Genomic DNA, 15,422 nt, shown 5'->3' with positions numbered 1-15,422 from the left:
TTGTGATTCGAATCCCGATAGGGATTTGATTTACCCACCACTAGCAACAGCATTTTACCAATTCAGCAATTTAGCCTGGCTACGTTCAAAATAGCGGTTGATTGCAAAGTTGCTGCCGCACTGTATTGAAAATATGATATCAATATAAGTCTCAAAAAGTCTTTTTCAATCCTTGTTCTTTTCTTCAACCATAGCATTTGCTAACCCTTCATAAAGACATACTTTAAACGGTAATAGAAACATTAAATCGAAATTTTTAATTCAATCTTGTTCGTCGTGAAGCAAAACAAGCATATTATTTCGGACATTAAATTGAAAAACATGATTATATTTCCACAACTTAATCTTTACTGAGCGATGTATCGAATGATTATTGTTTCGCTGGACGATTATCGTCAGCCTACAGAGCGAATGAATGTCTCAGTACGTAGCAGAAAAAAACAGATGCACAAATGTGCCTTCGCAGTTTAAATTAACGTTTGAGTCTTACTGTTTCGGGAAAATTAGTCCCGGAGAAATGTATCTTAGATGCGATCTGAAAAACAAACTTGATCGATCCATCTCTCCACTTTCTAGCTTAACAATTCTGTGCGTACACATGAATTACGGACGACTTCCTACGCTGACTTTCCAGTCGAGAGCAAAGCGAGCAATCCACCGGCTCCGGCCACGGATAAGATGTAGTTGAAGGTTGGGGTGAACGATCGCAGCAGGTAGAAGCTGGCGAAGATGACCACGGCCAGGAAGAGGGCGTTGTTGTAGAAGATCGAGAAGGTGGTTGCCTCGTACTCGGCCACATCAATCTTCTTCCATAGAATGCGCTCGTCCTTCTCCTTGCGACTCATCTTTTTGTCGTCGGCCAGCAGGGCGGTCATTTCACGGGTCACTGCATCTTCACGCTTGTTGGCAATCTTGTGTTTCAGCGTAAACTTCGTGTTACGATAGGCCATGGCCAGCAGGTACGTGCACAGCCCAGTCACTGCGACGAAAAACGCTACCGACGACAGGAGCTCCATCTGATGCACTCTCCAGAAGAGCCCTATGGGCAAAGATGAGATACAAACGGGAAAACATCAATGGAAACACTATCGAAACGATCGTACGGGTTGTAATAACGAATCTACTTACAGATGGGCACTGCCGATACAATAAATGCGTTGCCGTAGAACAACACGTTAGACTTGGTGCTCACATTTCGGCTAAAATCCTGCAGCAGCAGCTCTTCCTCCTTGGTAAAGGTAGCGGTAGAGGTGGATGTTTCCTCGGCCATTATTAATGAACACTGGTTTTCACAAAGTTTAACGCACGGAAATGTTGTGTACGTTGACGCGAAGTTAACGAGTCTGCTGTTGAACAATCGACCGCACGGAAAGAAACGTGAATACAAAACTCGCGTCGAAGAAAATGCGGACGGTCCGGCACACTGGAAACGTAACGATACGTGTCAACTTGGTGTCGATGTGGAAGCACGTTCTAGTGGTCCACCGAGCGAACCGAACCTATATTTACGGTTCCGATCACTTACCACATAGTTCATTTGTTTGGTTGTTCATAACAATATTTTCTTTGGACGAATGTTTGGTAACTACATTGTAGTTTAGAAACTACTTTGATCTATTTTTTAACAGCTCGAAATCAGTATATGCTATAGATAGTTTAATTATGGATGAATTAAAAAGTTCATCAAATTTATGGACCTATTAGGATTGAACCTACGGTCCTAGATCCTAGTTCCGTAAAAATCGTGTCAATCGCAGTTGCCAAACAAGTTGAAAACCAAAACAATTTGTTGTGATGCGTTTTGGAAGTAAATAAGCTTGTTTCATTTTGCAATTGCTTACAGAAAATATACTCAAAATGGGCGGAGGTGATCTGGTACGGCACAAAGACGGTAACTTTTCGCTTTTCGAGACAAATAACTGTTTTTCCATTCACATAGAATACGAAAAAATCATGGCATCCAAACACGATGAAAAACCAGGAGCGCGTCTGGAAGGCGGAACAGCAAGAGGCAGCCGAAAAACGCCGACTCAACGAACTGCGACGCGAAATAGACGAAGAACGCAATCGGGAAGAGCTGAAGAGTATCGCTAAAAAATCCGGCATCATACCTAACGACGATGGGGATGACAAGAAGCTCGAGTGGATGTACAAAGGACCATCGCAGTTGGTTAATCGAGAGGAGTACCTTCTCGGACGCACCATCGACAAAACGTTCGAGGATTTGGATGCGCAAGAAAAGGCCGCTACGTCCACGTTTGGCGTTGCGCAGCCGAAAAACCACGTCGAACACGAATGTATACCGTTCTCCATCCGGCAGCACAAGGATATGCTGAGCACCGACCAGGTCGATCTGGCCCGCAAACTCATGGAGGACCCACTGATGATGATCAAGCAAAAGCAGATTGAATCGCGCCAGAAGATTCTGCAGAATCCGGTTAAGCTGAAAGAGCTGCATCGACTCCTGAAACGGGACGAAAGCTTACAGGGGACGGACAAAAAGAAGAAAAAGAAGGACAAGAAATCGAAAAAAAGCAAGAAAAGTAAAAAGAAGAGCAAAAAAGGTAAGAAGGAAAGCGGTTCCAGCGATTCCGACAGCGACAGCGAAGGCAGTGCGGACCTGGATCAGCTGTTGGCGGAAAAGTATAAAAAAGTTGCAGGCGAGTCCCAGGACGGCGTACCTTTCGATAAGCTGCTGACGATGAAGTATCAAAAACTATCCAAGGAATTGGATATGATGGGAAGCAGCAACTCTAAGAAGAAAAAACATCACCGTGAGCCTAGCAACAGTTCTGCATCAGACTCAGATAGAGAATCGAGGAGAAGGAGTGACGTCCGTCGAGAAGATCGTAGAAGATCTCCAAAACAAGCAGAACGACAAAGAAAAAACAACGAGAGGAGAAGAAGTAGCTCGCAAGAGATGAAAAGGCGCAAGGGTGATTTCAACGAAGCACGCCGCAATGAACACGTGGGAGGTCGATCCAGACAAAATGCATCCGGACGAGAAAGAAGTCGCTCAAGAAGTCGAGACAAGTATAGAAACAAATCGCCCAACTATGCAAGCCGCCGTTCGCCAGCACGCCAAGACCGCTCAATGAAAGACAAGCGTGATCGAAGTCGTTCCCGTTCAAGGTCCCCAGCAAGACACACGGCACGTGACAAGAAACGAAGCTCCCGTTCGCGAAGTCCCCAGAGAAAAGCCCCTACTACGGAAACGAAGGAGAAAGTAAGACAAAGCAGGAAACCTTCCACTTCATCATCCGGCTCAGATACTTCCGCTGGATCGTCCCCGGTGCGCCCGACAGCACAAGACTCCGATGACGAAAGGAGGATCAAGAAAGTTAGAAATTTCGGACTTGTGTCGGCTTCCGGAGAAAAGATAGAACTCAAATCGGCACACTCCGGGGTTCGGCTGTACAAACCGGAAGAGATCCGAGCGGAACAGTCGAAGCAGAAACCATCGTGGACAAAGCCAACCGCCACGAAACGTCCTTTGACGGAGCAAGAAATGGAAGAGAAACGCCTGGCCATGATGAGTAATGCACAGTGGCGTGAGAAAGATCGGGAAACCAACGTGAGACGCTACCATGAAGAAGATCATCGCGAGGAGTCATCATCCACCGGTCGAAACTATGACAAAGAGTTTCTGACCAAGCAGTTCAAACGGGCGGCCGCAAGTGAAACGGTCGAATCGCGTATTCGTTCGAATCGGAACAATATTCAACGGTCTAACGGTGCCATGGATAGGAACTTTGCAAAACGTTGAGACACCGTTGATAAGCTGCTGTTAAAATACGAATGTTTCGAATAGTTCAATAGATGAAACATCCATTTTAAGAATGACACAGATGATTGGTTTTCCTGTCCTTTAGTGAATCTAATTGTATAAAACTTAAATACCAAACCTATCGTTTCGTGAATAAAACGTCTACTATGATGAACCACAAATCTATATTGAAAGAAACGGCCTGCTAGGTTTAGAATTATTTAGTCAATTTGAGAAGCTTGTTTTCGCGGTTACGCTGCCTACGGTAAACTAGAAGTTCTACGATAAATATGATAGTTGCGAGTATTTGTCCCACGAAGAGAATAAAAAACACTCCCAGGAAATGGGCCATCTCCAGCTTGACCGGGTCGTTGTCAAAGTCATGCACTCGTGCATCCGCTAAATTCCGTTGTATTTCCTGGCCCATCGTACGGAATGTACTCTGCGGAAGTATAAACCAGTATTCAAAAGCAGGTTCTAATGGCCTCAAAGGATCGTTACTTACACCTTGCTCCCAGTATCGAAAAATACCCGTCTGTTGTACTCTCAGAACCAAATCATCGTATAGGGCTATCATTGGCCATGTTTTACTGCACGCCGTTATACTAATCTCCCAGAAGACTTCCTGCTTAAGGGGCTGCAGATGGCGAGAACCGTAAAGGTCGATAAACGATTCCAAGCAAAAGCTACCATACTGCATTCGCTCGTGAATGTAGCCCAAATCGTGCCGGGTATGTACAAACTTTGATATCGTTTGAATGTCGTACACCTCATAGCTGTTCCGTAGCTTCACGATCTCCGGTTGTACCGAGAGCGAAAGGGTATAGATCCAAACGGGCGTCGAGCCGATAAACTTCATCCCGGCCGCCAGGAAGTCCGCCCGGGTATCGATGGACTTTTCATACCTCGGCACGGTCATGACACTGGACAGCGCACCCGCGTAGCTGTTACCAACCATAAAGCCTCCAAACAGCAGGAAAGACAAGAGGATCGTTCCCGCAATCAGGTCGTTGTGCAGTGGGGCCGATTGTTCCACGTACAGACTGACCATGAAGAAGATGGCATCCAAAAGGCGATATCGTTGGCGCGATCCGTCCGGATGGCGTATCCGCTGCCGAAATCGCTCGGTGATGAATACGGCCGTTGTGCCGGCGCAAAACGAAACACAAACCATGAACCAGAGACTCAGCGGAAACGCAAGGAATGGAGTTTGCCAGTGCGGCAACAATCGAGGTCTGGGTACGAACAAGGAAACTTTCGACCGGCCAGTGTACGCAGAGTGCCAAACATGATTGTACCAATTGTACCTATTATAAAAGAAGTACTTTAAATATGTTGTTCTAATATACTTCTACTCTATTCGTGCCTACCATCGATATACTGCAGCAACAGTAACATCCGCCTGTCGATCAATGATGGACCCTACCAAACCATCCGTAGAACCGTTTGGATACACCGAACCCCAAGCACCTTCGGGAACTTAAAGTAGAAAAATATAGAAAATATCTTAGCGAATTGTGAAACCCCTAAATCCCCTACAACCGGGGTAAGATTCTAAAAGGAACATAATTTACAAACTTCAATCTCCAGTGTACAGTTGTAGCGATAGCAAAACTCAAGGAACATAAGCAGCTCCGTACCGTCGGCCTGATACGAGTAGTTGGAAGGCCTAACGCTACGTGCATTGCCGGTACCTAAAGGCTAAAGGAAAAATGTAATTATTTTAAGATTTTTAAATCACTGAGAATTACCACTTCCTTGACGACGGAAAACGGTGGATACGGTAAGGTAGACAGCCGCAAACGCTGACCTCGAAGGTTAGTTGATTTAACGGGGGAATAGCCGGACACATTGGGTGGTGAAAAGGATTCCTCGATTATGAATGAATCCAAACGGACTAGCTCCACCAGTGTGGCTTTCGGTTCGGCGAAAAAGATCTCGGTTGAATACAACTCGATCGTACGTTCGGTTGCATTCGTCACGAGAAACAGGATATTATAGATCACGCCCATCGTTTCATGGTTTATCAATCGATGACGCTCGGTTGGTTCCAGTGGGGTCACGGCAATGATACGCTTGTTGGACGCCCGAAATGATGCTGCCTCGTGGGCCGAGCGAAATGTGTCCAGAAACGGAAACAACGTGCTTTCCGTTAGCACGAAGCCCTCACAACCGACGTCGATCGCCTGAACCAGATGATAACTGAAGGTGTCCAAGGAGCTCGAGGCGTCCACCAGCAGGTTCACCGTTGGTCTGGAAAAATTCAATCGGATGTCATCCTGATGTCCCCGGATAACGCAAACGCTGTGGTGTTCTGAAAGGTGAGTAACTAAGAATGTGTTCAACAGTAGTTGCAGAGCACTGGTGAATTCCAAAGAGCTGAGTAGAGAATCCATCACGGTCACTTCGAAAGCCACACTCACCGTACGCCTTTTATACCCAATCCCGCCGTACGGACAACCATGTGTTCATGAATTTCGAATTTTCCACAAATATGTGCTCTGTTACATCAGACCTGTAGACTTAGAGAGTGTACATAATAGTGTACAAACAACTTTGGGTTTAGTTTCTCAACTCTGTTTAAAAATTTATCTTGAGAAAGCTAATATTGAGTTACTGTTAGGCTTTATTTGAAAACTAAATGTAAAGCGAAGCTAAATCAGCTCATAGGAAACTCGACGGCTTCATTACAAAGGAGGAATACAAAATCTTTTCATCTTGAAATGTCCACTGTTTTTTCCGTGCTTAGTAGGCCGGTTTTCGTTACTAACAAAAGTGACAAGTCATTGCCCATGGCCATCTAGACGGTATTGATGAGGCAAGTGGAATTTAGTCGATATTAGTTTTCATGTGAGTAGTAGAAAACGGTCGTTTGAAAGGTTAAAATAAATTAAACCTTGCAGAGCAAAATTCTGCCGTATAAAGGATATCATTGCTGTGGCAAATCCAAACCATATTATAAGCAGATTCGAAGGACAAGATTAGAGTGATACGAGGACTGAACATTTTAGAAAAGCAATCCATCACGTTGCCCTTGGTAACCACGCTTCAGTGAAGAGCGGCCCTTAAAAGAGTCAGTGCAGTTACATTCGAACTCGGGCAGGCAACGCATCTCAACGTACCTGTGATTAGATTATTTGCAATCAATTTATTAAAACAAGCGTCGTTTGGTGAGACCTCTATTCGTTTGATTTTTGTGATACTAATTAGAGTAAAAAGTGGAACGTGAACGAAGAGCCATGACTGCAGAAAAAAGTGTTAATGTACTTGTACTTTGCCGTGATTGGCGACTTTCGGTTGCTTTATTAGCGGCAACGAATCGAAAGCAGTTTCAGCAAAACGCGGAGCGTAAAAAAATCAACATATTGGAGATCTGGTAAACTATAGCTTAAGAGTAAAAAAATTGTTGAGCAATCCTGATTTTAACACTTTTTTTTTATAGCCTGTCTGTGACAAATGTTGTTGAAGATGAACATGTGCCTGTTGATATTTGTATGAAATTCGTTAACGGTCTTATAGAGATTTATCGCTTCAATGTACAATCGTTAAAAAGTAAGTATCGGAAAACATGTAAATCAATTTACATCTCATTAAATAAATGTTCATAATTTTTATATTGTTTCAGGAACACTAACATTCAAAGACCACTGTAGAATTAGTTTCAAAAGGAAAGAAGTGTACGTATTCTCGCTACAAATCAAACACTATGGCACAATATTTTAATCCTTTTTTTTCTACAGCAATGAAATTGAAGTAACTATTAAAAATAAAAGTAAAAAACTTACTTTCGATGCGGTTCCATGGGACCCCGACAATGATATCGTGTTGGAGGACCGTTTTATTGAAAGATTACTCAGCAACAAAGACCAAACGAGCGTTCGAAACATAGAAGATATAACAATCCGCGAGGCACCGTTGAAAAGAAAATACTCTATCTTCGAGGATGATGATTTTGGCCAACCGGGTGAAGCCGAAATCGACAATATGTTTTTTCTGGATTTCGAGCAGAAGAGAATGTCGGACGAATGGGTTTCGAACGATCTCACGTTGCATGATTCTGCAATTCCCGAACCGTATGCGAGCACAAATGAGTAAGATTTACTCTATCTTAGTTAAATGTTTAAATTCAGTGATAAAATTGTTTTGTTTTTTTTTTTAAGGAACAGCTGCAATATCCTGCCTCCCATTCCCGAGGAAAACTTTCACATGTGCGAGGAAATAGAATTAGAGCAGCTAAGTGTTCCAAATGAAAGGTAAGCACAAATCAAACGACGCTTAGTTTTAAATCACCCATTTGCACCACTTTATTTTCTCCATTGCAGTGCAAATCTAGCGGAAGCCGAACACGAGAACATCATTGTAGCGAAACCACCAATTCCTGGGCTATCCAACAATCCGATCTGTGAGGAAAACGAATTGGGGCAACAAAGTGTTTGTAATCCCATCTGTGAGGAAATCGAATTGGTGCAACAAAGTGTTTGTAATGAGAGGTAATAAACTTATATTCTACATTTAATTTCAAAATAAACAGACATACAAATTAATATGCTTTCTCCTAGTGCCAATCTTACGAAAGCCGAGCACGACAGCGTTGTTGTATCTGCCAGGAAAACCGTGTCTTATCGTTCTACAAAGCTAAGCGTCACGTGTATGGAACAGTCATTCGAAAATTATTGGAAATATCAACGCAAACGTGTAAGTAATAAAATACAACTGTTGTTGCTAGGTACAACTTATTTAAAAAAAAAACGTATTATTTCTCTTTTAGCCAAGAGACGAATTACAACAATTCATTACCACCTACAACGCCGAGCAATTGCATTGCAAGCCATTACGCTACTGTATTAAAAGCGTTTTGTTTGCACGGTTTCCTAAAATCAAACGACCCCAAATCAAAGAAAATCATGAACTGTTACTCAAAGAGTTTGGAATGCAATCCAAACGATCCCGTAAGCAACAGGAAAGCGAACCAGCTGTCGAACCTACCACGGACAACATAGTGCAAGAACCAACAACGTTGGTTAACGATGTTCCATGCAACAGGCCCACAAACGAGATAGCACATGTTGATCCTGTACCCGACCATGCTGCTCAAGAAACCACCTTCTTTTCCGAAAATAATGTACAGGATAAGCAAAGCTACGTTTCCGAAGAGGAAGTTCTCGGCCTTCTGCAACACCTTTGGACCGAGGTGCCCAATGAAGTGCCGGTTCAAATGATTGACGTTCATATAAAAAACCGAAGAATGGCGGCGTCTGTTTTTATGCATCAGCTGGGTAAAACTCAACAACTACATTTCAAATCAATTTTCTTTTAACATAGTGAATCGCACATTTCTCTATTTCAGATTTCTGTGCCAAGCAAATAATAGGAGTGGTAAAAGATGATAATGGAGCACCAAAAAGTTTTATTAAGGGGCCGAACTGGAGTTTTGAATAAATAAGCCTGATTTTTCCTAAATTTATGTTGCACAAACATTTATTTATTGCAGACATTGCTAACCATAGTTTTTGGGCAGTAGTGAGTACAGAAAGAAACAAAAACTATCAAATGCGGCCCCAGCTTTACAGTCCAATTAACTGTGCCAGTCCAGAATAGATGTGCAACGAAACAACTCCTATGCAGCTAGTTATGAAGGCTTTCAAGGCAAGGCTTAGCCATGGGCCAGCGGAGATCGCATGTAGGGCACCCTCAAGCCATACGCCACGGTATGAAGTGGCCACCAGCAGCACCACCACCAAGGGAGCATACCTTTTATCCAGATCGTGACGGGAGAACAACCACAGCAGCGTGGCGGTCGAAAGATGCTGGACGAGCAGAACGTTCGATTCGAGACACTTGAGGATGTAAATCCACGAAAATTCGGCGCCTCGCGCTCCAACCCAAAGCATCAGGCCGCGCGATAGCACCACTTCGGCGGTCGCCCAGCCCAAACCGGCGGTGATAAGCTTGCTGTGACCTTTGCCAGGGATCCTCGACAGTACGAACGCGAGGCCGAGTAAGTCCACCAGATCTACACTGCACCGGAGGAATTCCTACGAAAGAAAAATAGATGCTAGAACACGAAAGAACTCCAAGGGAGGGAATCATAACTCACGGCAATGAAATTGAAGGGAGCACCCTCGCTGAAGGTATCGGTATCAGGGAAGAACGTAGCGAGAACCAGCATCTTACAGAGCTGCGTAAAGACGTATATTCCGCCAGCTTGAACGCATTTCCAGAATGCCCCATAATCAGATCTACCGGGAAGAGTAGTTTTGGTTAATGATAATTTAATTAAAGCGGCACCGCGAGACCCCCGTTTTCCCTATGCCACACAACACCATACTTACAGTCCGGAATACTTGTACGTGAAGTAGTACGGTACATAGACCAGCGCTACGCAGTTACCGAAGTGGTAAAGGGTCATTTTCTGTTACAAAACTTAATATTTCTAATCTCGACCGAATATCCACAATTAATTCCGGATGAGCGACCAGGTGAATGTAAAATAGTTGACAGCAGCACAAGGTTGCTCAAAACAAGATGTTCAAATAAGCATGACTAAACAAATCCCTTCAGCTAGCACGTTCGACCCAATGCTGTCTAAATAGAACGAATGCTACCCAAAGGGTTGCAATTTAAATAAAATTATAGTAAATTCCTGTTGTTATTTCTTAGGAATTCAATTTAGTATGTTCAATGAAACACACAGTTTTATTATCACTTCAGCTTTGTACGTTTACTAGCCGATGGGTGAGAAATAAGAAATAAAAATCATCATCAGCTGTCAAATTGGGCAAAAACAACAAAAACTGCAAGGTTCTTCATTCCACGTCATTTTGGTTAGAGAAAAGTTGTAAAACAATAGATTTCATTTAATTTGGCGTTTTAAAGGGACTTCTTTTCCGTGAATTAAAGAACTGTACGGTCACAGCTTTCCGCTTAAGGATGTGCAAACTGTGAAGTCGTGAAAATTGTAACCAGTGCGTTCGGGCCAGCAGAGAATCGATCGTTCGAGAGGACTGTAGAAAAAATTGATGGGTGTTTTGATCGGTGGCGTAGCGAAGGTGCGATTATTATGCGATGCAATCAAGGGCAAGACGTCGTTACGGTGCTGACGATACGGGTGACTCATTTGCTGTAATAACGATCGGTGCCGACGGGCAGGTTGCGACAAACAACGGTGGCCATCAGCGCAAGGAAGAGGATCTGCCAGAAAAGCCCAAGTATCCACCACCGAGTGCAGCGACCAGCTGGTTGCCTTCGATATCGCAGCGGATCTTTGCCTCCGTTGCACCGACTCCGACGAAACCCGAACCGCGTAACGCCTGGAACGATCCACAGCAGAAGGCGGTCGGCAACAATCATCAAGGCGGTGGATTTTGGGGACATTCCAACAACGGCGACGCTGCTGCTGCGCCCTACGACGAAGACGACGATCTTTTCAGCAAGGAAAACCTAGTGCCGGAATTCACGATGACGGCGCGCGATCGATCCGGCGAGTTCGCAAGTGCGATCCGCTCGCTGCAAGGCCGGAACATTCAACGGGCAGTGAACTTGAAAGACCCGCGGAAAGCGAAACACATGCAGAGCTATGCCGAGTTTATGATGATTGCCAAGCACATTGGCAAGAACATTGCCAGCACGTATACAAAATTAGAGAAATTGACTTTGTGTAAGTAAGACAATTGTACCAGACGTGGGAATGTTTGTCAAACATATTTGTTTTGTTTTTCAGTGGCAAAGAAAAAGACCCTTTTCGACGATCGACCGGCGGAAATTCAGGAACTAACGTACATCATCAAAGGTGACCTGAACTCACTCAACCAACAGATTGCCCGCCTACAGGAAGTGTCGAAATCGCAACGAAAGTCCACCAACGGCAAACATTTGCTGTCACATTCCTCCAACATGGTCGTTGCGCTGCAAGCCAAGCTGGCCAACATGAGTTCCGACTTCAAGCAGGTGCTGGAGGTGCGAACGGAAAATTTGAAGCAGCAAAAAACACGCCGTGATCAGGTAACTATGCGACAGAGAGGGCCGAAGCGAAGGGAAATTGACACTTGTCTTTTTTTTCCACTTCCCAGTTCAGCCAAGGTCCGATGACCGGTGGACTGCCTCCGTCGACGATGCGAGGGTCAACACAAGGAAGTCTCTTGTTGCAGGAACAGCAAGATCAGGTCTGCATCGACATGGGTTCCGGGTCGGCATCGGGTGGTCCCGGATCCGAGCGGGTTCCCCTATTGCAGCAACAGCAGCAACTGGTGCTGTACGACGAATCGGACAGTTACGTGCAGGAGCGAGCGGAAACTATGCAAAACATCGAGAGTACGATCGTCGAGCTTGGAGGAATCTTTCAGCAGCTCGCGCACATGGTGAAGGAGCAGGAAGAGATGGTCGAGCGGATCGATAGCAACCTGCAGGATGTCGAATTAAATGTTGAAGCCGCGCACGGGGAAATCCTGAAATACTTCCAGTCCGTCACGAAAAACCGCTGGCTGATGATCAAAATCTTTGGCGTTTTGATACTATTTTTCATCTTCTTCGTCATTTTCCTGGCGTAGGAGACCGTTCCGAACTCGAAGCTTCTTTGCGTACTGCGATCTTTCTCATTTCACCACCAACCGGCTCAGTCGCGTAGGCAGCGTTGGCTTGGTATGATTTTATTTTCCTGTTTCGTACCTTTCCCTCTCAACCAAACTCCGTTGTGTATCGTCTAGGAAAACATCTAGGTAGGCTTTGCTTAGCAATTTAAGATGGGTAACAGCAGCTTGCGAAGGATAGGTCTGGAAGGGGGAAAAGGATTGTATTAATTGTTTGTATATAACACATTGAACCCATAGAACATTGTCCCACGGGAGCAAAAATATATGCCTATACGAGAATTTTAAAAGTCACGGCCTTGGCTTGAATCAAAACACACCAACGGTTTGGGTTTGATTTTAGTCCATTTATTTAAACTTTAATAAATTTAATGTCATTATCAGCATTTTCCCTTTTCAGCTGCATGTTTTTTTTGCTTCGTTCGTAACACGAAGAGAACTTTCGCCACTTCCTACTTCCGTCTATGATCTTCGTTTTGTATTGTTTTCTTTGCTTGTAAGCTTTTTTCAACAACTCGCCTTCTTCAGTCGTACGTCCGACCACGTTCCTTTCATGCTTATCCCTTTGCTATCTTGCTGTTCTCGTGTTGTATGTTCCGTTGCATAGCATCTTTCCCAGTGCTTCGCCGACAAGTATCTCTTCTATTGTGTTTAGGTGTATTCTCTTGTGTCGTTTTTGGTTCGTAGAGTGTATTGTGCTGTTTTTCCTTTGACTTATGATGGTTCAGAACTGCTTAATGTGCTTTAGTTTCGGTGAACCGATGGGTCGTTAATGTTGTAATGGTTTTGTCTCTAGATTACCATCCGTTCTTTTCCGTTAACTACTTCCACCACGTCCTAGTTTTCCCGTAGTTGGTTATTTATAAGATGTTGCCTACCTCGTCCATTTTTCCTTCGGTTGTTTTTTCTAATTTTTAATTTTAGATTAATAACTATGTTCCTCTACATTCTTTGTTCTGTTTGTTGTTTTTTTTCTCATACGTTTATCATTTAGCAATTATTAGTACATGTCTCATTTAGATACAATATATTACAGGTAAAACACAATTATCCGTTACGGTATGTTTTGTGAATGTTTCCCTCCATGCGCGTTCGGCTCTCGGCATTGATCACGTTATTATCATTGCCGATCCTTTTTATTTTTAGCGAACTGCTTTCATCATCATCGTTCAATCGATCGTTTTCTACTTTTCGAGCTTTCACGCAATGATTGCTGATGGCTCATTATGCGGACTTACATCGTAATATTTATATCTTGTGTCGGGCCAGGATGCATAACAACGGCGCGATGATACTTATTAGTTTGTCTCTTGAGAAAGATGTTTGCTGGGCGGTTGATGCAAGTTTGCGGTTATTATCCTTCGACGGGTAATGGTTTGCAGATATTTGCTACAGTGTTTTGCAATATATGGTGTATGTTGAAGTGAATGTGAAATATAATAGTGTCCTATTTTGCATGCTAGTTTCACGCACCGATAAGGAGTGCGCGGTTATGGTGAATTTGGACTCGCTTCAATCCGTTTTCGACCGGAAGGACCCACCCGGCACACGTGTTTGCGTGTTTCCAGATCCTTTGTTTTGTTTAAAGTCTAACGAACATGAGATTTCCAAATGGCTTCTTTGCTAGCCACCTTTCCAATGGCCTACTATGCCGGAACGATACGAAAGTCAATTCTGGTCCACTGTCCAACGCGTTTCAGTTGAAATTTATTGTTTGTTAATCTTTCTGGTTTTACGAAATTTGTTAATCTTTCCGGCGGTAGAATTATGTTTTGTTCATCTTTTTTATGTTTTTGTTAAAAGGGATTTTTATCTCCTTTTGCATGTTACGTTTCACTGGAGGCAACATGTAGCTTTCTGTGGAATTAGATTGCTGTTGTTGTTGGTTAGTGAATTCCATAGGATTTTGTCGCTCTGCCCACCGGTTTTCAACTTTCCGCCCGTACAATATGTCCTTACCTCTCGTGTAAGGTATATATTTTAAAATAAACTACAATTCTGCAATGCATTGAATTTTATTCATATCAAAGTTTATAACTATTTATTATCGTAACGACTTTTTGTGTGTTTCTTGTATTCATCTAACCTTTTCTACTCGTCGTGACAAGTCGTCCACTTGACTCCGTTTGTCCTTCGAAATGCTTTTACTTTGCATTTTTTTTTTTTTTTTTGCGACAAGATTCTCATTTTGTAAATCGTGTATCTATTATGGTTACTACAGAGCCTTATAAATGTCATATTTTTTGTTATTTTTCCCACGTTTCATGGTTAGCTGTATTTCAGAAGTAAGTCTTTCTATCTGCCATAGTTTGATGCGTACGGTACGCCATACGGATTTGAATCGAAATTGAAAGAAAACATCAAATAAAACATATTCTATTGCTTCTGTAGTAATGGACATTTTTAGCAAAAAAAAAAGAACATAATAAGTTTGGGAGGACAACACAAAACAGAAAAATCGAGTCTGTTTCTGCTATAACGGTGTTTAGTTATGAGTTTTTGTTTCGTTTGGTTTTGTTGAGAATATTCTTATTTGAGTCATTTTGCTATGATCAGGTGTCGGTTACAATGTTACACTACGCTTGCAATACTACATTTCGAGTACGAGTTTCTATATGTTTTAGTTATTTGTTTGCCTGGCTCTTGCACTTCAACTAACTTGGTTGTTTGTTGTTTGCTTTTTTTTTCTTCATAATTTCCAATATCTACAAACACAGCGGAAGCATCCATGGAAACATGGCAGATTTTAAATTCATTCTCCTCACAATAGTGTTACATTCCCTAGGCGCGACAGTGATTGCACAAAGACTCGCTAATTTTTATCGAAACACGCATAACGAAACATTCGTTTTGTTCACGTGCTATTGTGAAGAAGAAGCATACAGCATCGTCGCATCATTATCATCTGCGTCGTCAGCCGATTCAAAGGCGGTACATCCCACGTGCTTGACTGATGGCAGTTGTAAAATATATGTTTCAAATGTAAACGAAAGCGTTGCCATGGCGATCGATTGTAAGATTAACATAAGCTCTTTAAATTTTTTTTCATTATGTCGTAAAACAGATTGTTG

General features: G+C 43.1%; 6 protein-coding genes across 7 annotated transcripts; 3 read left to right on the top strand and 3 right to left on the bottom strand.

The window, feature by feature from the left end:
• Positions 1-325: 325 nt before the first annotated feature.
• LOC131262940 (translocon-associated protein subunit gamma) lies at positions 326-1,436 on the bottom strand. Its single transcript, XM_058265045.1, has 2 exons — positions 1,129-1,436; positions 326-1,039 (listed from the first exon to the last, which is right to left on the bottom strand). Exons 1-2 carry the CDS (start codon positions 1,268-1,270, stop codon positions 618-620), a joined length of 564 nt encoding a protein of 187 aa, XP_058121028.1. The 5' UTR covers positions 1,271-1,436; the 3' UTR covers positions 326-617.
• Positions 1,437-1,769: 333 nt separating this feature from the next.
• LOC131266699 (pre-mRNA-splicing factor CWC25 homolog) lies at positions 1,770-3,825 on the top strand. The gene is made up of 2 exons (XM_058269311.1): positions 1,770-1,875; positions 1,940-3,825. Exons 1-2 carry the CDS (start codon positions 1,858-1,860, stop codon positions 3,764-3,766), a joined length of 1,845 nt encoding a protein of 614 aa, XP_058125294.1. The 5' UTR covers positions 1,770-1,857; the 3' UTR covers positions 3,767-3,825.
• A 122-nt stretch (positions 3,826-3,947) lies between these two features.
• Positions 3,948-6,171, bottom strand: LOC131266700 (glutamate receptor-like). Its single transcript, XM_058269312.1, has 5 exons — positions 5,518-6,171; positions 5,341-5,467; positions 5,137-5,245; positions 4,272-5,073; positions 3,948-4,208 (listed from the first exon to the last, which is right to left on the bottom strand). Exons 1-5 carry the CDS (start codon positions 6,160-6,162, stop codon positions 3,984-3,986), a joined length of 1,908 nt encoding a protein of 635 aa, XP_058125295.1. The 5' UTR covers positions 6,163-6,171; the 3' UTR covers positions 3,948-3,983.
• A 1,264-nt stretch (positions 6,172-7,435) lies between these two features.
• On the top strand, positions 7,436-9,226 carry LOC131262847 (uncharacterized). The gene is made up of 7 exons (XM_058264929.1): positions 7,436-7,443; positions 7,507-7,857; positions 7,927-8,019; positions 8,089-8,256; positions 8,326-8,461; positions 8,535-9,042; positions 9,114-9,226. The coding sequence occupies exons 2-7, from the start codon at positions 7,751-7,753 to the stop codon at positions 9,203-9,205; spliced, it is 1,104 nt and encodes a 367-aa protein (XP_058120912.1). The 5' UTR covers positions 7,436-7,443; positions 7,507-7,750; the 3' UTR covers positions 9,206-9,226.
• Positions 9,154-10,252, bottom strand: LOC131262848 (BOS complex subunit TMEM147). Its single transcript, XM_058264930.1, has 3 exons — positions 10,099-10,252; positions 9,864-10,005; positions 9,154-9,801 (listed from the first exon to the last, which is right to left on the bottom strand). The coding sequence occupies exons 1-3, from the start codon at positions 10,173-10,175 to the stop codon at positions 9,331-9,333; spliced, it is 690 nt and encodes a 229-aa protein (XP_058120913.1). The 5' UTR covers positions 10,176-10,252; the 3' UTR covers positions 9,154-9,330.
• Positions 10,253-10,582: 330 nt separating this feature from the next.
• Positions 10,583-12,737, top strand: LOC131263436 (syntaxin-5). 2 transcript variants are annotated; one of them, XM_058265637.1, is made up of 3 exons: positions 10,583-11,423; positions 11,487-11,767; positions 11,836-12,737. In XM_058265637.1, the coding sequence occupies exons 1-3, from the start codon at positions 10,832-10,834 to the stop codon at positions 12,310-12,312; spliced, it is 1,350 nt and encodes a 449-aa protein (XP_058121620.1). In that variant the 5' UTR covers positions 10,583-10,831; the 3' UTR covers positions 12,313-12,737. The 2 variants fall into 2 exon arrangements, with proteins under 2 accessions (XP_058121620.1, XP_058121621.1); XM_058265638.1 differs by having other exon boundaries at positions 11,841-12,298.
• The last annotated feature ends 2,685 nt before the right edge of the window (positions 12,738-15,422 follow it).

This window comes from Anopheles coustani, chromosome 2, assembly GCF_943734705.1.
Source record: "Anopheles coustani chromosome 2, idAnoCousDA_361_x.2, whole genome shotgun sequence".
NCBI lineage: Eukaryota > Metazoa > Arthropoda > Insecta > Diptera > Culicidae > Anopheles > Anopheles coustani.
Note: the sequence above shows the minus strand (reverse complement) of the source record. Positions and strands in the feature narration are given on the sequence as shown.